The 25980-nt window shown below is 40.0% G+C and overlaps 2 protein-coding genes and 1 pseudogene across 3 annotated transcripts; all 3 read left to right on the top strand.

Moving 5' to 3' along the window:
* Window positions 1–1758: 1758 nt before the first annotated feature.
* Window positions 1759–3670, top strand: LOC311356132 (THAP domain-containing protein 6-like; annotated as a pseudogene). Its single transcript has 6 exons — window positions 1759–1838; window positions 2408–2600; window positions 2717–2830; window positions 3109–3319; window positions 3403–3494; window positions 3641–3670. The product of its transcript is annotated as a THAP domain-containing protein 6-like (transcript).
* Window positions 3671–14435: 10765 nt separating this feature from the next.
* Window positions 14436–22837, top strand: cln6a (CLN6 transmembrane ER protein a). The gene is made up of 7 exons (XM_084476521.1): window positions 14436–14569; window positions 18172–18289; window positions 18387–18485; window positions 18666–18854; window positions 19839–19894; window positions 21276–21398; window positions 21959–22837. Exons 1-7 carry the CDS (start codon window positions 14514–14516, stop codon window positions 22227–22229), a joined length of 912 nt encoding a protein of 303 aa, XP_084332647.1. The 5' UTR covers window positions 14436–14513; the 3' UTR covers window positions 22230–22837.
* Window positions 22838–23059: 222 nt separating this feature from the next.
* calml4a (calmodulin-like 4a) lies at window positions 23060–25032 on the top strand. Its single transcript, XM_084476522.1, has 5 exons — window positions 23060–23134; window positions 23262–23292; window positions 23415–23555; window positions 23892–24080; window positions 24571–25032. The coding sequence occupies exons 1-5, from the start codon at window positions 23132–23134 to the stop codon at window positions 24666–24668; spliced, it is 462 nt and encodes a 153-aa protein (XP_084332648.1). The 5' UTR covers window positions 23060–23131; the 3' UTR covers window positions 24669–25032.
* The last annotated feature ends 948 nt before the right edge of the window (window positions 25033–25980 follow it).

The raw sequence follows: 25980 nt of genomic DNA on the forward strand, positions 1-25980 counted from the left end.
ACACTACAGGAAACACTAAATACACACAGAATATATGACACAACTTCTATTAACAATATATATAGAGAGAGAATGGTCTGTAAAACTATATAACATGACAGATTTAACATAATGTTTCACCAATGGCCGCTATGGTGAACCCTTTCCAATAGCCTTTTTGTGTGTGCTGAATAATGTGTCTAAGTACAAATAAATAAGTACAAATAAATCTTTCAAAAGGCAATTTACTGGTATTTTTGCATTACAATGTGAAAGATATGACACTTAATATAATGCTGTATTATTAGTATTCCATACTTTTCATCAGCTACGCTAGAGTTATCCGATCTTCCTGCTTTTGCATATTTGAGATTTATAGCCACTGGCTCATTTCTTTCATAAAAAAAATGGAGGTAGACGGTGACCTTAAGTTACAGTAAATAGCTTCTATGTCAAAATTAGAGAAAAAAAAGATTTTCTACCAAGGCACATATCTTGATTTGAAGCCCTGAACACTGAAGTGAACACACAATATATAAATATAAATATAAATAAATATATATTTCATGAAGAGTCATGAAGTTGCTCATCTCTCTTTGAGGATGAACTCGTTGAGAGCATGTTGCAGATCCACCTGAACGTCTTACTTTCATCTCAAATTGCCTCATAAAATAACCCAATGTGAAGAATTCCTCAACTTGATTTAAAAATAACTGTTTTTGTGTTAGGGATCAGCATTGAAAAGGGATGAGCTACTGCTGCTACCACAGACATAATATACTCCTGTAGGTTTACATGCATCGCCTGAATAACAATCACTTTCCTCTACAACTTCTACAAGCTTCTATTCGATCACACGCCTCCTGGCTTTTGACTTTATGGGTTATTTTGGAAGCGACTAGTTACTTCCCTAATGAAGGAAGCAAAACCATTGTGAAACCATCGAGAATGCACCTTGGGCCCATGTCTCGTCTCTCTGTGTGAGACTAGCACTCCTGGAAGTCTAAGATCAGATATAATTTTCGTCTGGTTTAATACTCATATTTCACTGGTTGGGCTTGAGCCAGAAGACTTCAATATCATAAAATAAATGTGTGTAACACATTGAGTGCCATTCCTGACTTTAATACCATGCATGCAAAGAAAGACTGCAGGATATATATGTCCAATGCACAAGGTACAGTTGTTCCCATGTCAGCTAAAAAAAACATACACAGACAGATTATCATAAGCACATCCACACAGACACACAGATGCACATTGTATCACTCCGGCTGGATTACGATACAATCTAATAATTTAAACAAATTACCCACATGCATATATTGGGTATACAGTAGAAGAAGGGGGCGATTTAACATTTACTTGAAGCTAGAGAGAACAAAAATAAGCTTTGTCGCCAAAACAACATTTTCTAGATGTAGATGATTGGGAGAAGGCATGAAGGCATTAAATTATCGCAATTGTAAAACATAGATTCACTAATATTATTATTATTATTATTATTATTATTATTATGGAGCAGATGCAGTAGATACAATGGCAGCGGCAAAGAATCTTTTGCGACAGGATGTAAAAATAAATCATCTAGCAAAACAAATGTTTAGGATGCCTTCTGTTTAGGATGCACGCAAATTCAGTAGCGGTTGTGACCATAGACATCTTATAAGTAGACGCAGCATTGGCTGCTGTGACGCAAGAAATTCGGCCGCCATCTTGAAGTGGTGATGAGGAGCCGGCGAGCAGCCTAAACTGACAGTTGACAGGTAGAAAACAAAGATGCCGGGCTGGTGTTCAGCGTTTTCCTGCTCAAATGAGCGGACTGTGGAAAATAGGAATCGGGGGATTACTTTTCACAAGTAAGATTTAACATTAACATACTATTGGTTGTATTTTGTGAAAAGAATATTACCACAGAGTTGAGAAGGAGCAAAGATCTTCAATAGTACTGAAATCGTAGCCGCTAGCAAACAAGAGTATGACCATAATAGAATTGCTTGTCAATGAAATGAATTAAATTTAAAAATGACATACTTGAATAACATAAAGTTGAAATAAATGATGAAGATAAAGATTGTAAAAGCCAACAGGGGTAAAAGTTAGGACCACAGTCCAGATTGTGTAGGGGGGGTAATATATGTTAGCTAACTAGACAATCAGATGGACAGTGGCTATACAGTATTATACAAGTCTAAATTTAGTCTAGCTTTCCAACCCAATTTTGTGTAGCCCACCTTCGTGAAATGTGTGGGACAAAATATGTGATAAACAGGAAAAGGCCCTGCCACACTTACCTGACACCTGGAATGGGGTAATTTTTGGGATGACTGTTGAACTACTAGGCTATGTGTTCACCCGGCTATGAACTGAGACTTGATAAATCATATTCCATAAGCACTGACCTAGATTACATCTGACACTTTTGAAGGTTTCCCAAAGACCTAGATGTGCGGAAGAAGTGGGAAGTGGCTTTGAGGAGAGAAGGATTCACTGCAAGTGATTATTAAATTGTCTGCAGTCAACATTTTAAGCAGACAGACTTTGATAGGACGGGTCAGATTGTCAGACTATGTGATGGTGTTATTCCATCCCTCTTCAGCTTCCCGATTCACCTTCAAAAAGTAGGTGTATCATCATAAGGCTATTAGCATTCATACATGTAAATATTCTATTATCAAACAAACTTATCCTTTTATATATTGTATTATGTATTATGCAGAATGTTTCTTAATTTCAGTTGGTAAAGGGCAGGGCTACGTCTACCTCCAGAAGAGCTGAAGAAAGCCTGTCCGTGGTCTCTAAGGATTCCCCAGAAATTGCAACCTCACACCCACAACCTCAGCTTAATGATGTGAGTATTTCTACTTTAAACATCATATCATAATGTTCCGGGACATATTAAAATCTCACTTGTTTTGCTGCCACTCATATTAAACATACTCACAAATAACTGGCTTTGACAGGTGATGACTATAAGAAAAAATGTGGATGTGGGCCATAAACTAGTGGTGTCAAAGTGATGTTTGTGAAGTGAAACATTACTCAAACCATTTTCATCCCTCTTTCTTTCTACTAGGACCATGTCTAGTGAATCATTACTCAAACCATGTTCGTCCCTCTTTCTACTAGGATCATAGCTATGCCTTTCCTGCTTTTCCTACCGCTCTTAAGGCCAAAGTCAACGAACATTTGGCAAGAGTGGAAAGTCTGGAGCGAGAGAAGAAGAATGCCATGTCCAGAGAAAAGAGGGCAAAGACCACAGTGAAGGGTCTTTTGGGGGATTTGAGGGACAAGAACCTCATTATTGAAGAGCTCAGTGAGAAGCTTGCATTCTACTCAGGTAAGACAAAATTAGCACTTTGAAATTCATGTACATATTATTGTTACTCTCTTTATTAAACTCCTTGGTTATTATAGACTTAGATCTTAAGATGGACTTCGCGGCAAAGCAGGGCCATGAGTACACACAGGACTGCAGAGAGTTTGCACTCATGCTCCATCTACATGGTCCAAAGGCATACAAATACCTCAGAGAGACGCAACATTTTCCCCTCCCACATCCACAAACATTACAAAGGTAGGTAGGCTTAATGTTGTCTGATTGAATTTTTGGAAAATACTGATGCCAACACGTTATAGCTTCTTCTCAATATTTTTACAGGTGGCTGCATTCGGTGGATGCCAAGCCTAGCCTGAACCAGATGATGCTGGATATGCTGGAGAGAAGATGCCAGGGAGACCCATCTAAATATGGATGTGTTTCACTAATGTTGGATGCCATGTCCATCAAAAAACATGTGCAATACAATTCACATACTGAGTCAATGTCCGGATTTGTAAACATGGGAGATGGAAACAGTGAGACTGATGTTGCTTCTGAGGCTCTTGTGTTCATGGTGGTTGGCCTACAAGGACATTGGAAGGCTCCCATTGCATACTTCCTGACCAAGTCGCTATCTCCAGAACCAGAGGGTCCTTCTCAGTCAGGCTTTGGAGGAGCTGCATGCACGGGGCATTCGGGTGGTTTGTCTAACAATGGACGGGCATGCCACCAATGTCAGCATGTGCAACCAACTTGGATGTGAGCTAAAGGGGGACCCACGAGAGCCGCTTCAAACCAGTTTCCCACATCCGGTGACTGGCGACAAAGTTTTTGTAATGATGGATGCTTGCCACATGCTCAAGTTGGCACGTAATATATTGCAGGTAAATGATGATAATTTCTATTTCTACAATTTATGCCTCTGCTATTATCATTTTGCTATTTGTACTTGTTTGAGCAGTGACTGATTCTTACTCTGCAGGCATACAGTCCAATTGCGACGACCACCGGACAGATCCATTGGAGGTACATCAATCGTCTCCATGATCTGCAAAAAGAGGATGGACTGCATGCTGCCAATAAAATTACAGACAAGCATGTCTACTTTGAGAACCACAAGATGAGGGTGAACCTGGCTGCACAGACACTGAGTCGCTCCGTGTCAGTGGCTCTCCGCACAATGAGGGATCTTGGGTACTCTCAGTTTAAGGACTCTGAGGCAACGGCAGAATTCATTGAGGTAATACAATTAGTGATTATAGAACCAAGTACCTGTTTCTTTTTTTAAAACTAGTACATGCCCGTCCATCCATCGAAGTGGTAAAGCTCTGTGAAATTTGCTGTAGTACAAAGCAGACCTATGGAAAGAAGGAAGTCAAGCAAATACTAATACTTGCATGTTTACTTGCATGTTGAGCATACAGTTTAGAAATATGTACCTGATACCTTATGATTTACATGCCGATATGTCTTTATAGATTATTGACAGGCTCTTTGACACAATGAATGGACGCAATCCTCGGGCCAAAGGATACAAAGCTCCCTTGGGTGCTTTTAATTGGACAGAGAGGAAAGCATTTTTCTCTAGAGCCAGGGAGTACTTGCTCACTTTGGTGACAAAAGATGGAACCCCCCTTCACCGGTCTAAGAGGTCAATTAAAATAGTGTTTGTTAAGTTCATGACATGAGTTCTCCGATACTCTATTCCCTTATGCATCGAGTTCCTAAGATGCTCCGTCGTTCCCTTATGCATCGCGTTCCTAAGATGCTCCGTCGTTCTGTTATGCATCGCGTTCCTAAGATGCTCCGTCGTTCTGTTATGCATTGAGTTCCTAAGATGCTCCGTTGTTCTGTTATGCATCAAGTTCCTAAGATGCTCCTAACTGCTACAGTTTTGTTTCTGTTGGAATTATCTTGTTTTCAGTGTGTTTCAGGTCCTACTAAGTGGTATGTATTACACAACACCAAGTACATGTAGGTATCAAAATGGTAGGTATTGGTAGGTATTTTAGTGTTGTGCATGTGTTACATTTTTGCATGTGTTCCATTGTTCCAAGTTATTGTTCCATTGTCTACAAGAATGGGTTATTACACATTACCGATGGATGTGATGGAAAATTAAATTACTGCTTTGAATGAACAAAATCACACGGTGCTTTGTTGGGGTGCCATGATCAGAGTAATACAACTTTTTTCTTTTGCAGGTACTTGTCGGTCATCGGATTTGTCATCAATATCGACACTATCATGCTGATGATTCCTGAACTGCTCCAGGTTCAGCGGTATGTGCTCACCTACAGGTTCAGCCAGGATCACTTGGAGCTCCTATTTAACTCAATCAGAGCATCAGGTAGGGCTGATCTTTTAATTACAATAAATTCTTAAAATATAACTAATGAATATCTTTGTTATGTCTATGTGAATAATGTATGTATTGTGTGCCTGTTTTCCATACAAGGCGGATGTAATAATAATCCCACGGCCCGCCAGTTCCAGGCCATCTTCCGTCGTCTGATGGTTCGGTGTGGTGTCTCACCTGGTGAGACGGGCAATGTGGCAGCCCAAGATAACACTGTGTCCCTGTCTGCTGTGGAGATGTCTGCTGAAACTGCTGAAGAGCACCCATCTCCATTCGCCAACATTCCGGCCCTTGTGTCTGACCATAGTTAGTAATAATAATCTCCCCACTCGGTTTGGTGGACTAGTGGAAAATGCTCTGGTCTACGTAGCAGGATTTGTAGTCAGGCAGATTCCACGAAAGCTGTCCTGTGCTGTGTCGTTGGAGCTTGGTCAGAGATGCTGTGCCATCTTCATTTGACAAGAACTTCCACCTTCTGACCCTGAAAAACAACGGCGGCCTAGTGATTCCATCACTAGGCACAGTGAAGGTTGGTTTATTATCTTTTTTTTTTTTATCTGTTAGTCTTTGAATATTAAAGCTGCTTTTTTCTTATTTTCTCTGTTCTGTAAAGTGTATTTGAGCACTGTGTAAAGCACTATATAAATATAATGTATTATTATTATTATTATAAGGTGCTGAGAGCTGCAGAGAGGGTGATCCGCCAAGCTTCGACAATGCAAGCTCAAGCTTCTAAGGTGTCAACAGTCCTACACATTGTCCGAGGGGAGATTGGTACAGAGGATGTATTTCTGCTTGGGGACCACATTGAGGAGACACAGTTTGGCATCGACAACCACCATTCTGACTTGTTATCATTGGTTGTGTCTGTGTTTCACAAGATAAGGCTGCACCACATCGCCAAACTTGCCTCTCTTGAACTTCAGAAAGGAAGCACAAGAAAGAAGCTATGCAAAACAGTCCTCTTTCAGGGGTTTTAATCCCACACAGGTATTGACACAACCCCCCCACCCCCCCTTCCTGTGAGGATGGACACTGGTTTTCAGCGGCCCTCACAACCCCCCCTTCCTGTGAGGATGGACACTGGTTTTCAGCGGCCCTCACAATCCCACACCACCACCCCACCCCTTTCAAGTGTGCATATTGTATATAGTTCTCTGCAAACCTATGGTGGCATCATGCCTTCAGTGTGCATATTGTATATAGTTCTCTGCAAACCTATGGTGGCATCATGCCTTCAGTGTACATATTGTATATAGTTCTCTGCAAACCTATGAAATGTTCTATTTTGTCTTCATTATTTTGTCAGAACGCACCAGAATGCTTCATTTGTGAAAATCACAAAAAAATCTTCTGGGGGAGGATGACTCCCCTACAGGGGTTTGGTTTACACACTTTCAGCCCCACCTAAAACAAAATTCACCAGCCGCCACTGATTATGATGCATTCTCATTTTAGGCAAAGTATAAGACAATACTTTCTTAACAGTATAATTGTAACCAGGAATAAGTCATTCAAGTAACAATATTCAAATACTAACATTGTTGGGTAAGACAGAATTTGGTTTTATTCTGAATCCAGTGAAACAGATTGGTGGTTTTAGCTGATATAAAAACTTTCAGGTGTTTATATATGTTTATGTTTAAGTATTTGGCAGACGCTTTTATCCAAAGCGACATACATAAAAAATACATATAAAACAATCACTGTAAACATTATCATTTAATGGAAGAATGTAATACAAAGTGTCAAGACAGAATAAACTCTCTGCTGCTGCAGCAACAGAGATACAGTCTATAGGTCCCTAAGATATATAGATATCTAATGTATTCATACATTGTTTATGTAGGATATACGTATGTATATATAACCTAATCATATTGTTTCTTGAATTTAAAAATAGCTGACCGTTTTTTTCCCCCTTCTCTGGGATTATAGCAGTTTTGATCTCGGACGTCTGGTCACTTATAGCATATAAGAATATTATATTACTGTTAAGCAAACTATGAATAATAAAACACGCCAAAACATGTGTCCTTTATCATAGCTACACGTATGACAAAAAACCGCGTGAAAATCAGTGGTATTCAGTGAGGTAAGATGAATTAAACGCGTTGGCTGTTTCTGAAATGCTATACTACATACTACATACTGCATACTGACACAGTATATACTGTGCACTACATACTACTCCCCGCCCTAGTATGCAGTATAGTATGCAAGTATGACAAGTATCATGCAGTGTACTACACAGTCACATGACCAAAGAATTCGGTTATAAATATAAACGGTTGAGCCATTTGTTCTGTTAACAATGAAAAACACACAATTACAAAAACATACGAAAGCTTATCACATCAAAATAAACAACTAATTACAACTAATTATACATTTATACATGTATGTATTTGTATTTGTATTCGCCGCTCGCATTGTCCGCCATTATTTTAAATGTTCAGCGGTGCCGCGTTGCATTATGGGATACAGTATCCGACGTAGTGAGCTCTGGATGTATACTAGAATTTTTTGACCGATTAGTACATCATCCGGGTAACTGTCGCATACTGCAAAAAAACATTTTTCGCGTACTGCATACTACTTACTACTTTTACGTCACGATCAGTATACGAGCAGTATGTAGTATGCCATTTCAGAAACGGCCGTTGACAGTTCATTGCTCCTGCCAAATGAATCACTCTGAGTGGAGCGGATCACCACTCCAAGATGGCGGCCCTGCGTCTCGTCAGCGCCAGTAGGCAGTAGCGGTCGATGCTGCGTCTACTTATAAGATGTCTATGGTTGTGACTGTCAGCTGTGCTGCAGTCCCAGCCAATCACGGTGGGAGACATCATATAAAGGCGGGCGTAGAGCACCTGTCAGCCTCTTGCTTGGGGGAGGGTGGGTCACGTTGCACCCGTGCGTCCATTTCCGCTTCCGTGCGGTTGACAGGTGAGCTGCCGGTCACGGCTGTATCTCTCGTATGTTGCCCAGCCAGTGCTAATTTTAATTATTGTCTTGTAAAGGCTCTGCTTGCCGGAGGCTGGGTCACGTTGCTCCTGTGCGTCCATTTCTGCTTCCGTGCGGTGACAGGTGAGCTGCCGGTCACGGCTGCATCTCTCGTATGTTGCCCATCCAGTGCTAATTTAGTTATTGTTTTGTAAAGGGCTCGCTTGGATGTTGCTGCTGGCTGCGTGCTGCTCATCGATATGTAGCCTATACCGCTCAATGTAAACCGGCCAGCTAACCAACCCATCCCACCACTGCTGTTTTGCCTCTACGTTCTCAGCGCCAATGTCGCTCTTTTACCGTTGGTGCAGTGACATATTAAAGTGTGTGTGTGTGGGCGCCTGTGAGAGGACAGTTTGATTTTTTCCTTTGTGTATCCTGTCAGCGTTCTGTTTACTTATTATAGATTTTGTTTATTTAATTGATTTCTCTTTTGTTATTAGTTATTATTTTGTTTTGTGTTTCTAATTGGTTGCTCTCGATTCCCCCTCCAGTTCAGGTGCTGAGCCTACGGTGGTGGACTGGTGTCCTGGGCCCGTTTCCAGAAAGCATCGTTAGCCTAACAACGTCGTTAACACCGTCGTACGATCATCGCAGAATTTTCGGACCGTTTCCCGAAAGCATCGTTACGTAACGACGTCGTTAAAACCCTCGTAGCTAACGACGCCTACAGGGGTACTCGTTAAGCACTAGGATGCATCGTTACTATAGCCTCAGTGGAGTCACCAGCTGGACATTCCGTGTATTGGATGTGTTTTATTAAAACACGTCATCCAATACCACTGAATGTCCAGCTGGCGCTATTTCGCAATACCCCAAAAACAGTGGTTCCCGCATATATATTACTCGTAGACTACTGTTAGATTTAAACAGCAAAGACAGAGACATGTTAGAAAGCAACACAAATATAACTTATTGCAGCAATTTAAAATTCCAAAAATAAATGTAGGCCTACCGATGAAACGCCACGTCACAAGGCAACCCTATCACAAGGCATATAATAAAATCAAATGATTCCGTTGCTCGTGTGGGAGGTTGCGAGCGGCACTTGCTGTCTCCCTCTGATTTTAATTCAACCATCGTGGTTAAAATGTCCTCATATTGATCAATGACAGAAGACATAGGCTACTGTACATGAATCATGCTGAGACCAGCGGGTGTCGGATAATTTCTGCAGGCGTTTTTTGTTGCGATTGTTTGCCATAAAGCACTGTAGGCGCGTCGGTGAGGCTGTGATGAAGTTCACTATTTATTGGACCGTGTCTAGACAGTTACGAACATCCCTGACCTTAATGGAGTGCACAATCGCCAAGTTGAGAGCGTGGTTTCTGCAGTGAACGTAGACTGCTGCGGGAAACTGTGCTGCGAATCGATGCGTGCCATTCCCGCTTACATTGCCCGCATCATCATAGCCTACCCCTGCCCAACAATATGGGCAGGAATCGATCTAGACCAGCATCAGCAATGGCCGTGTCAATGCCTCTGCGTTTGAATGATAATGAATGAATGGAACGTTGCATTTTTAATGTTGACACCAAAGTTTCTAGAGAGTGCGCGGCGCGTCAATCACTGAATGAATGAATGAAACGGAATGCAGGAATCAGAGAAAGTCTGCCCTCTTTGCGGCGCAAAGCATGTTTCAGAAATCAGCACATTTAAATAAATGCTATAGGCCTAGTTGTCACACAGACACATGCTATTTTTTTATTTTTGTAATATGGAATTATTTCAGGGGAGAAAATGCCGTGAAACAATGTACGCACGGTGCGTTCGGGATTAGGACTGATATAGCATATGTCGGCCTAGACCAGGGGTCGGCAACCCAAAATGTTGAAAGAGCCATATTGGACCAAAAAAACAAAAACAAATATGTCTGGAGCCGCAAAAAATTAAAAGCCTTATATAACCCTTATAATGAAGGCAACGCATGCTGTATGTATCTATAGTAGCTATATTAGCTTATCAAAATGACTAAATTAACTACAAATACATAATGAGCCTTCATGATTTAGGCCAAGTCCACACGTACCAAAACGATCTTTTTTTTCTCCGTTTTCCCTGGCATCGTTTCAAGAACATTTGCGTCCACACGGATCCATCTCAATACGACTCAACACGCTACTTCATGTTCCAGGCGTATAGGTGGCGCTGTTTTAACCCTTTTGATCGTCTCAATTGGCGCACGCATGGCTGTTGTTTGTTTGTAAAATGTGGCTTATGTGGTTGTCCATCAGTCTTTTTTGCTCAGCGTGGTGGCACAGGAGCATAATATTTTGCGTAGTGGTGGGCCGTTATCGGCGTTAACGTGCTGCGTTAACGCGAGACTCTTATCGGGCGATAAAAAAAATATCGCCGTTAATCTATTCTCAAAATTGAACTAACCAGAAGCTGAGTGTTTAATAAAATATACTGTCCATAATCGCGCCATATGCTGGAGACAATGTAGCAATGATAATAGAAACAACTTGGGTGAGCGATGACACGTTTTGGGTTGATCGTGACATCAGAGCGTCGAAATAGTTGGTGTTGTTGTTGTTGTAATAATCCAAATCTTCCTCCGAGCTACCCGCCTTGGTACGGCGGTAGGCGGACGCGTACCAGCCGTCTGCCGTCAACGCCGCCGCCCCGGCTGCCGCGACGCGCACCGGAGACGAGCGTGCCGTGGACCTGTAGCGAGAGCACGTCCCGGCGCCGTTATATTTTCCCGCGTTTGAGTTTGTGATAGTAAGCGTGTAGTAAATTATACTAGAGTTTGTGATGCATTTTGGAAACAGGAGATGAGCCCCTGGTCTAATGCGCCACCTGGCTTGAGAAACCCCATCTTTTTCCATTTTCAAACATTTTTGAAAAAGCTCCAGGGAGCCACTAGGCGGCGTTAAAGAGCCGCATGCGGCTCTAGAGCCGCGGGTTGCCGACCCCTGGCCTAGACCAAATCAATTGTGTTTTAATATTTGTAGCATTCATCTTAGTCTATTCTTTTCGTAGGCGACTCTGCTGTTGGCCTTGATGGGGAGATATTTTTTTGCTGCCACAAAATATACTTTAATCCAACAACATTCGGGAAACGCTCCCCTAAAATTAACGATGCTGCGTGAGATCCATCGTACGATGGATCGTACGAGCGTGGATCCATCGTTATCGGGAAACGGGGCCCTGGTCACGGTGTTCCCTTTGTATTGTGTTTGCACTCTATTTTTATTTGTGTCACGTGTGGTGTTCCTGGGATCCCCCTTCCTTTGGATGTAGTAGTTTTCACAGTAGGTCTCAGCACTGATTGGTTCCCCCCATTTCCCCCGCAGTGAGTAATTTTATAGTAGTTTTCATAACATAAATTTGTATAAATAATTTTTATTTATTTTTTTTGTATGACCGAACTGCCGTCTCTGCCTCCTTGCATAACGGACCTCCGTGCCTTTCCTTTATTTGGGTTAGTCCACAGTAAAATAAATCTCTGGGTGAAATTCCCAGGGTGGCGTTGTCTGGTAAAAATTACATCGTGCCGCCACACGTACATGAACTGAACATTAAAAAAGCATAGAAATTACAATGTATCTCACGTCCAAGAATATAGGTCTTATTCATTAGATGTTAAGAAATAAATAATGGCTTTATTTTAAATGAGATGTCACGTTGTTTAGCCTACTACTTAAACATTAACATAAGGGAAGTTATGAGTAACGAGCTACACAGTGAGTAACAACAAATGATGGATCGAATCATTCCTGAATATTTGTAGACATATATGTATGATAAAGAGTTTATTTAATCTATCCATCTATGAGAGTCCTAATTAAAAAAATCTAACAGTGGTAAGTCCTACAAAGGAAGTTAAAGAAAATCATTAAAGACCGGGTAAACCAAATTCAGTATTTTTCTTCTTATCATATTAATTAGGCCTTAAATGTGTCCCTCAAAACATGTAAAAAATATTTTTCCCATTCATCATTTCCTTGAGGAGCTAGGCCTCAGAGAATGTTCTGTGTGCAGGTTTAAAATGGGCGGGTCTACATCGATGACCGCGTTACGTAAAGCGGTCATACTCACATAAACCCGCCCCCTGCTGTCCATTTTCAGCTTTGAGATTGGGAGGGGCTGGACCTCTCCGGTGATGGGCGTGGTTTCCTGGCCTGCAGCGCACACGCCCCCACCGTCCTGAGCCTGGGGTTACTGCTCATTTTTCATCAACTTTGAAGCATAATTTTATATACTTCGCGATTTTTTTAGTCCTTCAAATTTGGCAGGGTGGTTAATAATATATTTTCCTGTGGTATTATAAACTCAAAACCCATAATTATTCTTGGTTTACCCGGTCTTTAAGGTAGACATCTTAGAAAGGCTACACTTCAAACAATTGATATTAGGCTTAATTACTTAGTTAGCTGCGTGTAGAGTTGTTTCTCTCAGTTCAGGGCAATGACAAGCATTGATTCAACTGAGTTTCCTCTATATATGATGCTATCACTGTGACCTGGGACAGGGTAGAAGTTGGGGATGCGTTGTGAAACACCTGCTCCTCCCGTACAGAATAGCTCTCGTTCATCGTTTGCTTTCAATGTGTGGTAAAAATACACAATCTTAAACATTAGGCCTACCCGCCTTCCCACAACACAGACACTTTTTATTAAAGAGTTTACTATCATCGATATATCACAAATTTCAAATAGTTATTTACTCATTACTTTGGTTAATACGCAGTGGATGGAGTTGTTACGTGGCTTATGATAGGCCTACAAATATTGAGAACAGTTTAACAATTATATTTCAGTATTTTGAATTAACACCCTTTAAAGGTGCCTAAAATAAAAATGGACCTGGGGAAGAAATAAACAACATACGCTTCGCAGACATTCAAGACACTAATCTGCAGCTCTAATTGCATTGACAGTGTGACAAACAAAATTTGCTACAGCCAGGATAATGTTTCTTTTTTTTCTTTTATGCTTTTTCTTATCAAAGAAACATGTGGCCTATCTTTTTCCTAACGCAATGAACACTATATTCCATTATACATTTTGGCTTCTTTATACATTCGTAGTAGATGATTTGATGTATTACCAATACATCTTTCTAGAAGATTTTTTATTTCATGCATTCTGGGGATTTTTATGCACCAATTTGTTCTATATAATAGAGAGAGAGCGAGAATGAAAGTGTTTGTGTGCATGTGTTTATGGGAGTAAAATACCCAGTGCTGAAGAAAAAAGAGGGGAGGAGGGGTTACAAATGCACGTGTTATAAATATTAAGCAGGATGTATCTCTTGTGTCCCTCCTGAAATATATGCCTATGATGAGTGACACCTGTGTTTTATCAACCATGCCTCTGTAAATGGGTACATTGAGAGGTGGCAATTCAGTAGGCTACTAATTTTCCATCTTCACCATGCAGAACAAGCCCATCAAGAGGACTTCTTGATAAAGTCTTTCTATTTTATGCAGACTTGATGCTAGGATTTAAAAAAAAGTTTACCTCTTGATTGCATAAAAAATAAAATAAAAAAGTAACCAGTTTTAGTCGTTATTATAACTAACTAACTAAATATAACTTACCTATAGTGTAGTATAACCTATTGTGTTTTAACTTGGAAACATGACTCCCTGGAGTAGACCGTGGAAAACAACAACAACCGTTTAATACACCTCTACTTGATTTATGGTAATGTTTACTAACGGCACTCATCTAGGCCTAAATTGCTAACAAAAAGAGAGTCACAGTGATTGGATGCACGTGATTGTAGGGGGCGGTGCCGATACTGCAACACGGAAGCGAAAGATAACAACATTTCATGGCTCATGTTTAAGCGTCTACAAGGATAATACGTAAGCAAAAGTAGAATACGGTTACAACAATGCAGGCTGCTCGAAAACGCCAAACCAATAATATCCAGACTTCAACGCAAAATAGGTATGTGTTTGTAGACAGTTTTTCGAACAAACCATGTAGCAGGGGAAGTGAATAAGTCTTTATTGTCCGTGTATCTCTATTTCTAAAATGTATCAATTAAATTGATGATCAATAGACGAACCCTTCACGGGTCCACAATCACCCTCCTTAAACTAGCTCCTAATTATCCCACCCATGTATTCAAGATTGACATAAATAACAATGAACGTAATCTTCATGAATTTGTAGGTTTAACTCAATTAGGTTATTTAACTAAATAAATAATCTAATAATACTGTGCGTCAAGTTCAACATCTGGCCAGGGTACCATACCCGTTATGGTGGTTGTCATTTCAGATGTTCTGTTTTCCAACCATACCATAGCAGCAGAATGCATGCATAACACACAGTGGAATTGGATTGCACCCCATTTTGGTGGGCAATCTGACCTACAGCAGCAAAGAGGGTTTATACTACCCCACAGGAATCCCTCTGCGAAAGTTGTAGTCCAGCAAAAAACTCTGGGGTGTTTCTCGAACCGGAAAGATCAGTAGTCTGTGCTAAGCACAAATATATATTGTTATTAAGCACAAATATAAATATTGTTATTAAAAATTTCGGGTTGCGAATGCAAATGAATAACTTGACCACCACGGGTAAAAAAAACACACGTATTTCTGTATTTGAAAAATATGTCAAAAGAAATTCAGTTGATAGGTGTTACATGGACCAATAACAACTATCCCAAAAGACAATAATTTATCTCCATGTTGGTTCGTATTATTATCACCAATTTTATTAAATTGTACTGCAGCCATACCTTCTTTATAATAATAATAATAACATAAATAAACATTCAAATTAGGGATCGACCGATATGGATTTTGTTTTAGGGCCGATACCGATTTTTTTTCATCAGCCTTAGCTGATAACCGATACGCCAATACAGATTTTCTTGAGCCGATTTCTGGAGCCGATACTACCCTGGAAATACAGAGTTCTCATGAGAGCACAATTTGAATTTGCTCAGCGAGTCACTCTGGAAACTAGCAATATACTCACTCAACAATTCCCCTGCCCCAGAACATTAACCAATCACATCGGTGTATCTGATATAGGCGGGCCAAAAACGTTGCTCTTTTACCGACCGGATACGGCATGAGTCTTATCTATTGGTTAGCTCCGCTGGTCCGCATACGTCACCCCTTGTATTTTTCTGATTGCTCGTAGTGTTATCTAATTGCGTGCAGTGATATTTTCAAATGCATGCTAAAAATAAAAAAATCAGCCGATACCGAACGCAAATATCGGCTGATAATATCGGCAGGCCGTTATATCGGTCGATCCCTAATTCAAATAGTGTAGTGCTTTTCTAGGTATTCAGTCACCTCACATTAAACACACAGGGTAAATCATATAATGGGTACCTGTAAGAATAAAAGACATGCTGGTCGTTAAACGCGTGGAATTGTGAAATGGAGGGAGGGGAGTGAAGGGAAGAAGGTTAACTGATGAACGCAAACTTGAAAAGCTGGGTTCTGAGGGCCTGTTTGAATGATGTTAGGTTTCGAGCCTGTCGGATTAGGTAGGGGATGACATTCCAGAAGGAGGGTGTGGCCGCTGAAAAGGCCCCGTCACCCGAGGTCCGGTGCTTGGTCCTGATGACTTGTAGTGTAGTAGCGTCCAGATTTGAGGAATCAGTTAGGGGTTTGGTGGGGGAGGAGGTAGTAGAGGAGGGGAGGGGAGGGGCAAGGTTATAAATGACTTTGTTGGTGGTGAATAGTATTTTAAAGGGAATCCTGTATTTAACCATGGGCAAGTGCAGGTTTTGAAGAAGGGGTGATGTGATCTCAGCAGCCGGTCGAGGTGAGTATGTGAGCAGTGTAGATTTGGACTTTGATTGAAATTTGAGGATTGTGTTTGGTGAACCATAGAGGATGCTGTTGCAGTAATGAAGTCTGGAAGTTATACAGGCATGGATGAGTGTTTCTGCAGCGGCAAAGGACAGGGGGCACTAAAGGCAGGCAATGTTCCTGAGGTGGAAGAATGGTTTCTGGTTGACGAGAGGATCGCAAGAGGGTGGCGTTCATGATTCCAAGGTTGTGGACCTGGGTCAAGGGGATCTCACTCAATATTGTACGTCTGTAAGGTAGGATGTGGAGGTGAAGTTCTTGGCTGAGGTGATGGTCTTGGAGGAGAGGTAAAGTTGATGGTCATCTGCATAGCAGTGGAAACGGAGGATCTGTGCAAGAGGATAGATGGATAGATAGATGGAGGATAGGATATAGAGTGGAGGATTTGCAGTTGTTTATGGGGACGTTTTATGTCTGTCAGAGATTAGAGCTACACCAGAGGGTTGTGCCGGTTATGCCGATGTTACGCCACTGAAGGCGTCTGACGAGGATGAAATGGTTGATGGTATCAATTAGGGATGCACCGAAATGAAAATTCTTGGCCGAAACCGAAAACCGAAAATGAGGAAACCAAGGCCGAAAACCGAAAACCGAAACACCGAAATAAATTATTATGCCAATTATTAGTAGGCCTACCATTGCATTTATAGCTATGACTGTGTATTAACCTCACTAAAATCAAGGCATTGCAATTCAAAGAATAAATCAATTACAATTATTAAAAGTATAAAAAAATTTATTTAGCACAGAAAAAACAACACTGTTTTCCGTTTTGCACTTTGCGGACGGTCTCTAAGCTCGCGGATGATAGCCGACAGCTCATAGAAGCTGTCTCATAGCAAGCCGTCGCTAAAGACGGCTCGTTTGGATGAAACGTTACACGTTGGATACACGTTTTGCAAATTGCTATCCGTGGGTCTTTTTCAGATATATGGAAATATGCCCACACCGCAGACATGTTGGCGCAGAGGTGCTTATCCAGACAAGCGTGTGCTGGCCGCAGTTTTTGTTTGCATCATCACAATTTCCTGTTTCGGCCGTGTTATTTCGGTGATAAAAGTGTTTGCCGAAATTTCGGTGCATCCTTAGTATCAATGGCGGTGCTGAGATCAAGGAGGACGAGGATGCTGAGGAATCCAGAGCCAGCAGAGAGAATATGTCAATGGGGATTTTTAGTAGGCGGTTTCTGTGCTGTGTTTTGAGTGGAAGCAGGATTGGAAAGGTTTTTTATTTCCAGGTTTTTTTTAGTATGGGGTGATGGCAGCGAGCTTTAGGACGGGGAACGAGTACAGTGGACTTGAAGGAGTTAATTATAGTGGTGATTTTTGAGGAGGCAGGCTTGAATAAAAGGGAGGGGTTAGGGTTGACTGCGCATCTGGGACTTCAAGCTGGTGACTTCAAGCTAGTGACTCTAGAGGATAAAAATGTATTGTTCACATAGTCTAACAAAAGTTTACAATAGTGAACCACAATACAGGATGCTACTCAAACATGGTGGCTTCTCTTGTCCTTTCAGGTCAATTGAAACCTCTCTTGAAGCAAATGGCTTACAATTGGCACAGTGGCTTACACTGTCAAATTAGCTACTGCATTATTCAACTGAACTACACAGAGTTGTGGTCAATGGGATGCAGAATAACATTGCCTGTTGCATTTTTGTTCACCACAGAAAATAATAATACTATTACTAATGATAAAATATGTTGACAGCAAAATAGTTTCCAAAGGAAATGTGTCATCAGAAAAGAGTCCACAGTTCCATTTGGACCTATGGCTATGGCTTACACTGGAGAACTGGATCTTAGACTTCGGAAGGCCTATTATCATGGTAAAATATAAAACACACTGACATGTCTTATTACCATGATAACGTTTTCGTGTTTTTTCCCTTCTATTACTTTGTTAACATAAATATTATGTCGTAGATTGTCCTTCCACTAGAATGGTTTCCCCTGAACAAGCCCAGTGCTGGGGACTACTTCCACATGGCATACAATGTAATCACTCCCATCCTCTTGCTTAAGGTATGTACGTTCGCTATAATACGCAGTCCTTCTACACAACATATAACAAACCATAAATAAAACATAGGCCTTCATCATGCCTTCATCCATCCATCCATCCAGTGATTTACAGATTTGAAATCCTGGCAGCACGGCTGTGGAACCTTTTGTAAAACTAATAACATACTGGCATTTGTTCAGCTGATTGAGCGCAGTCCCAAGGTGCTGTCTCGTTCGGTGGTCTACCTCTGCATCATCACACTCGTCATGGGGGCCAGCATCCACCTTGTGGGGGACTCCATCAACCACAGGCTGCTCCTGAGTGGGTATCAGCTCCACCTGTCTGTCAGGGAGAACCCAATCATCAAAGACCTGAAGCCTGAATCACTGGTACGCCGCCTCCCCTTTTCATGAAACTGTTGATTGTTCTGCTCAGTCGGAAACTATGCAGCTACTATCATTACTTTAATTTTAAATGGTGTATTTAGAGTATTTTCAGTTTATTTTGGTTGAATTTCAATCTAATTGGGTGCATTGGTGGTTAACCGGGTAGAGCGTGTACAATTAAGGCCCAGTCGTTAGCGACCGGGGTTCGATTCCTGCCCTTGGTCCTTGGTCCTGCTGCATGTCTTCCCTGCTCTTTCCCATACCTTCCTGTCTTACTCTACAATAAAAAGGATAAAACCTTCCCAAAAAAATGAATTTCAATCTAATAATTGTAATCCAAGTAAGAAATATGCTGGTATTGGTATCTGTACTTAAAAACCAACGGCCTGTAGTATGGGTGCACATTTTTTTCTATAGTCACAGTAACATGATCCCTTATTTTATTTGTACAGTAATGAAACCCAGAACCAACAAACAGTGAAATAATATAAGTATAGGAATGAAGAAGAAAGTAAGGGAAACATGTCATAGATATATAAGATATACTAAGATACAGAAATAATGCTGCCAAAAATACTTTTTGCCAGTTCATGCGTTTATGGGCTATAACCAGGCCGTTTATAGATTGAAACTGGATTATTTATTGAACCATGCATGGGTCCTTGCCAGTGTATGAGGAGCCCAGATGTAGTATGAGTGCATATCCCATAATCTCTTGAAACAGCTTGATTTTCCAGTGGCTTACGCTTGTTGCAAAGTGGGGAGACGATTCAAAACATTGAGAAGTGGGCCTTTCCATTGCAACCATAGGTGGCACTATTGGATAAGAGAGCAACAGAGAAAATGGGCAAGACCGAATTGACAGAATATCTTCAAACAGCTATTTACAGCATATTGATTATTGTTGTATTTGTTTTCAAATTGATTGTCACTTGGCTGTCCATGCTGTTATGATTCAACATAATTATTATTATATTTTTTCCCTAGATTGACTCATTTGAGCTACTGTACTACTATGACGAGCAGCTGGGACATTTAATGTGGTAGGTGATGCTGTCTGACTGTCCATTGAAGCTCATCATTGTCAGATTAATTGAAATGATTAATTCTGTAGAAATGATATGGCTTTCCTTTCCACTAATCCTAAATAAATACTCTGCTGTGGACCATCCATTTTAGACTCAGAATGAAGGCAGCCAATCAAAGACCATTTTAGACTCTGAATGAAGGCAGCTATCATACACATGTGTCTTCACGATGAGGGGAATCCTGCTGTAACTTTGTTCTTCGTATCATTTCATCAAAGTTCATACACATTTGTCTTCACAATGAGGAGAATCCTGCTATTAAAGAGGTCTTAGTAGCAGTGACCGCACACCCCATCACATACATACACCATTTTTGCCTAACCTCTGTTGATTATGCTGATGAGAATAAAATCTCTATAAAAGACTTTGAATCTGTGCTGCTGAAACGAAGGATTGCAAAATCGAAAAGATTACACTTTAATATTTCTGTGCCCGAATCAAAGTCTCTGAGTTATAAGAGGGCTGTGACAATCCATTGTTCATTTTATAAGCAGCTTACAGTGCTTGAGGGAGGCTCAGACAATGCTATGAATACCTTGTGGGAGTAGTACTGCTAGGCTGTGATTCCCTTTTGTTACCGTTGTCTCATTTAGCATGTTGGATATAGAAATACGAGAATGTGTGCATAATCCACTAAGGATATAATTTGTCTTGTTTCAAGCCAGTTAACACTAGGAACTAATTACGGATAATTGTTCCTTTTTGTTCTAAATTGTGATTTTGTTTAAGTTTGGCCAAACACGGCACAGATGATGGCCTTAAATGTGAACTCCATAAGTTGTAAATACTTCTAAGAAGTAAGAGAAACTATCTCATATTATACATATCTCTATTCATGGTAAAAACCAGGCTTGTTTTAAGTCATGTCTAGAGAGCAGAGAGTTAATCTTGCATATGTGCTTAGCGGGGGGGATTTTGTCATGTGTTAGGCAGCTTTGCCTTTTGCAATAGCTGTGCGAATTAAAAAACAACTTAAGTTTAACACTGATGAACGACCAACTGAACATCCTAAGATCATATTATGTTCCCCTTACATACAATGCCCAATCTTAAAAAGAGGAGGAAGTGACATTTGTGAGATAAAGTAATAAAAAGGCTTTGCCAAGAATGCTACCAAGACTTTAGCTCTTTGCTCTACTGTAGCTACAGAAGATAGTGTTATACTGTGGTCAACATTGGTTTCTTTGAATATGATGACAATTTTAAAGAACAATATGAAAAAGATTTATAGGAATAAAATGTATTCAATTGGTTAGGGTTTGGTGTTTTACAAAGGGACATATACCGTATATGACATTGTTCAACAATTATCTAATCAATCCAATATGTTTTCTAGGTATATTCCCTACTTTCTTATTTTCTTCCTCTACTTCACTGGATGTTTTACGCAAACCAAAGAACAAAACGTCATCCCCGTCTCTGGTTGGCTGTTACTGGGACCCAGTGCTCTGTACTATTGGTCAGTCTGATAATGTTTCATGCTTTCCGCACTGTTCATTTTTAAGTTGTGTTTAGAAATAAATCTCACCGGACATAAGGACAAATATTGTGTTCATGACAAACGGTATTGGCTGCAGGTTTTAGTTGAATAATATAACATGGCCTCATGTCTAATCCCCCTCCTTTGTATTGGTATGGGCTTGTTGTTTTGATATCACTCTCCTATGAATTGGAATGGGCTTGATGTTTTGATATTGGTCTACACTGTATACACCCTTATTTTCCCCATATTTTATGCTTAAGTTTTGTTATTTTAAAGTTAAATACAAGAAAACCTTTAGGGACATATATTTACAGACGGTAATCAGCAGGTTCCTGATGATATGATATTAGGAAATATTGCCATTCTGTAAATATTGTGATACGATATGATGATTTATTTTGAGAGATTCCATGTTTTGAGTGAACTATCCTAACACTGCAAGTGCTGTGGAAACAAAGAATTGTGATACTTCCATGAATCGCTAATGAAATATTTTCCCCCATCCCTAATACAATGTTTTTCTTTACCCACAACAGGTACTTGGTGACTGAAGGGCAGATCTTTGAACTTTTTCTGCTCACATTCGTGGCCATGGTCGCCGTGGTAATGCTGCAACAACGTAAAAGCTTAAGGCCAGACGGCAATGGGCTGTTTTTGTTAGGGACTTTTTCCGTTACCATGGTACTGGTTGTTGTCTGGGTGACCTTTCTGTGGAACGACCCAGATTTACGTAAAAAGTATCCAGGACTCCTTTATGTCCCAGAACCCTGGTCTTACTACTCATTGCATGTCAAAGATAGCCACTGATGGTCAGTATTACAGTTGAATTACTGGTGTAACTTTTAATCTCACCATTGTTTTTTACTTTTCTTTTGTTGCAATAACGTACCTCACTTTGCTGAGGGTAAGAGGTTCAAGTGTGATGATAGGCATCCACACATTGAAGTGGTTAACTATAGCCACACATTATAACAGGGCTTTGTCTGTGCCTGCTTTGTGCTGTTCTTTGTTAACATTGATAATGGACTCTAAAAGGTCTTCTGTGCAGTTTTTTCATTGGTGTCAATCTCAAAGTCATGATGCATAATGCTTGACAGGAAGATATTCTTTGAAGTGAGTGGCCAGCAAAGATAACGATTCCACCAGGATATTGGTGCCCCCCCATTTGGTTTGAGATGTTTGGGGTTTTGAGAAGAGGGTGTGAAATTGAATGTTCACAGCTTCTCACCCAGATTTTTTTAAATCGTGTTTGTCTCTTAAATTAAATTTTGACTTTTAGTATTTTAGTAATATTTAACAAAGCAACGTCATGAGAGAGATTGGAATTTTTCTCTTTTTTTTTTTAAACATTGATTATTGGGACAAGTTTGTTTGCCTATAAAGTTGTTGAACGATTTTTGTAATATTTTTGTTGTTTAATTGTAAATAAATTCACGTTTGAAAATACATTTATTTTCTTATTCTATGCAGAGTGGTGGTGATTTTATGCTGGTAATTAGATTATACAAAGTAGAAGCAAGTAGTTGTTATCGTGTTAATACAGCTTTAAGGGCAGAACAGAGAAGGGCTGTAAACCTTGGTCAGATCTCCGTTACCACAGCAACGGCTATTAAATTACACAACAGCATACAGCTAGTGGACTTTGGAGCACAGGTGGAGACAGGTGAGTCACGGTTCACTGTAAAGAAACTCAGCCTTCGGCAGCAAAAATGGTAAGAGGAATAGGTTGTTTTTATCAAAAGTGAATCGTTTTTATGCTAATGAAATTGAAATGTGCCGTAACACTTATTGGTGAAATGATTAGATAATCTTTACCCCCCCCCCCCCCCCCCATTCTAGGCAAAATTTTTCACTCCAGCTCAAATCAATGGTAAGCCAGATTTTCTAAACATCTGAGCTTTGAATTAGTGTTTTTTGTTTCATATTAGGACAATAATTTGACTGACTTTCATTCAAGATCACAAATTCATCTATAATTTTTCTCATCTGTAGAATTCAAGGAATGTTTCTCGTTGTATGACAAGAAACAGAAAGGCAAGATTGAGGCCGGGGACCTTATCACAGTGATGCGCAGCCTCGGGACAAGCCCTACTTTCAGTGAAATCGACAGACATCTCCAAGTTCACAAAATTGGTAAAGGGCTGGTGCCAAACTTTACACAAGCGATAATTAATCATGTACTCCCTATATGACCGAGGCAGACGACAGAATGTTAAAGCATACACTTTAGTTCTGCTTGGTCTTAATTAATTGTAATACTGTAAATACCTGCCAGAAATAAAACCCCAAACAATGATTGAATGAATAAATAATATCATTCGGTAATGAGAAATTGTTGGTGTCAGCAGCATGGAAATGAATGACCTGGACCTTGTAATGTATCTAACCTATGCAATGGCGCTGATATACTTTAATACTGAAACTCAAAGCTTATTAGACTTATTAGTATTGTGTTGTGTCCTTGCTTAGCTAAACAGGGCGAGCTGGACTTCTCTACATTCCTTACCATGATGCACAGACAGATGCAGCAGGAGGACCCGAAGACAGAGATCCTTGAGGCCTTGAAGATGGCCGACAAGCAGAATAAAGGCTACATCCAGGCGGCTGAGTTGCGGGCGAAACTCACCAAACTAGGAGAGAAACTCACAAACAAAGAAGGTGGGTGCCCCAGTATTGTTTTGCTTTAATTGTGTGTTTCAAGACTTGGGTAAAACATATCTAGACCTTGGGAAGAGGACCCATGGAAAACCATCGATAATAGAGATTTTGATTTCTGACTGCAGTAGCTCTGAATTTGTCATCAGTCAAAAAGTTTCTCTCCCTATCAAAGGTTACAACAAAAGTCAACTCACTGATTCAACTCACACACTCATTGCCAAAAAGTTAGGACTTGTCTACACAATGAATGGGGCCATGTGGAGACATTTTATGGAAGTTAAATTATTTTGGCTTCTGATTGAATTGTATTCCAGATATTCATTTGGGGTTCTTCTGTGCTCAGAGATTACCTTTTGATTGTGGGAACTTGATGTTTAGAAGCAAGCCATTGCTGTGGTTTTATTGAAAGTTTATGCAATCCATGTTTATAGTCATAATCAGTTGTACTTCACATTTAATTCATTTTATGTTTTATTTATTTTGCTTTTAGTGGATGAATTGTTCAAGGAGGCAAATGTCAAATCAAATGGAACGGTCAACTATGAAGAGTTCACCCGGATGATGACTCTTCCACCTGTTGACTACTGAGTTGAGTTTTCTGTTCTTCTGGAGAACAGGCTCCATGTACCAGCTGTGACTTGTACCATGTAACACGACTTGTATTATATATCATGTGTAATATGATTTGTATCATGACTTGTACCATGTAACACAGGGATCCAAATGTCCAAAAGTTGCAATGATTTATAATCTAATAAATTGGATTAGATACGTTAAAACAAGTTATTCTTATGTGAATAGATGAAAGGTATAATGAAAGTGAAACTGAGATGCAGTAAAACTGCTGTATAATAATATGCAAGTGATTGTCTATCAAAACGTTTTAATTATTCTTTGCCAAACATTTAATTTTTGTGGTATAAACAAGGCAAGTGCAATGGTGAAAAAACAAATAAACATAACTGATTAAGAAACATGAACGTCACCCATTACTGCATGGCTTACGACACGGTATGCCCTTTGTCTCGCAATATATTTCACCAGTTAATAAGCAGTGTACAAGCCTTTTGCATTGTCTTACACTTATCCATGCAAGCCAGATGACTAGCTACTATTACAAAATAGACACAATAGTACAATAGAGAAAAGGAAACAAACATGAGAAGAGGCTATAGGTTACAGGCAAAGTCAGGTTAAGGGAATGAGAATCAGCTTTGTAATGTTTACTGTTGTTTACTGCTGTAGAATCACCACAACTGTGAATTTACATGGAACTGTAAAAAATCTGGAAGCTCATGAGGACTATTTTTACTTAATGCAAAAGAAAGTTAGTAGATCCACTATAGGTGACAGTTTTTAGAAATTTAAATTTGTGCAGAGAGAATTTATGGGTTTTATGGGTTTATAAAAGACCAGTGGTGAGTTTATGCCAAAAGGCCTCAATTGCGTTCATATTAGGCATAACATTAAATAACCACCAAAAAGTGTGTTTTTTGTTCAAAATACCTGAGAAAAGATTTTGCATTATCTGTGAAAAAAAAAAGGTTTTATAATACTAAACGACTGATATTTTTACCAAATGTAAAAGTGTGTCAAATTTATAGTGTATTTTCTACAATATGACTGTAAAATCTGTGTGTATTGATGAAACGTGATATTGGATATTCCCATAACCCTCAGATCAAGGTAGATTATAAATTACCTAAACTTCATCCTATTCCTTGGTGGCTTCAAGGTCACAACACATACATGCAGCTGCATACAAAACAGGTTCTAATTGTCAAATAGGCAGATATTGAACTCTAAGGTTATTGATGCTGTTTTTTAAGTGCTCTTGTCATCATAGTAGCAGATTGATTATCAGAATTAACCACTGGCAACCACATGCATAATTGACCCA

The sequence above is a fragment of the Micromesistius poutassou genome (assembly GCF_964030765.1).
Source record: "Micromesistius poutassou genome assembly, chromosome: 12".
NCBI lineage: Eukaryota > Metazoa > Chordata > Actinopteri > Gadiformes > Gadidae > Micromesistius > Micromesistius poutassou.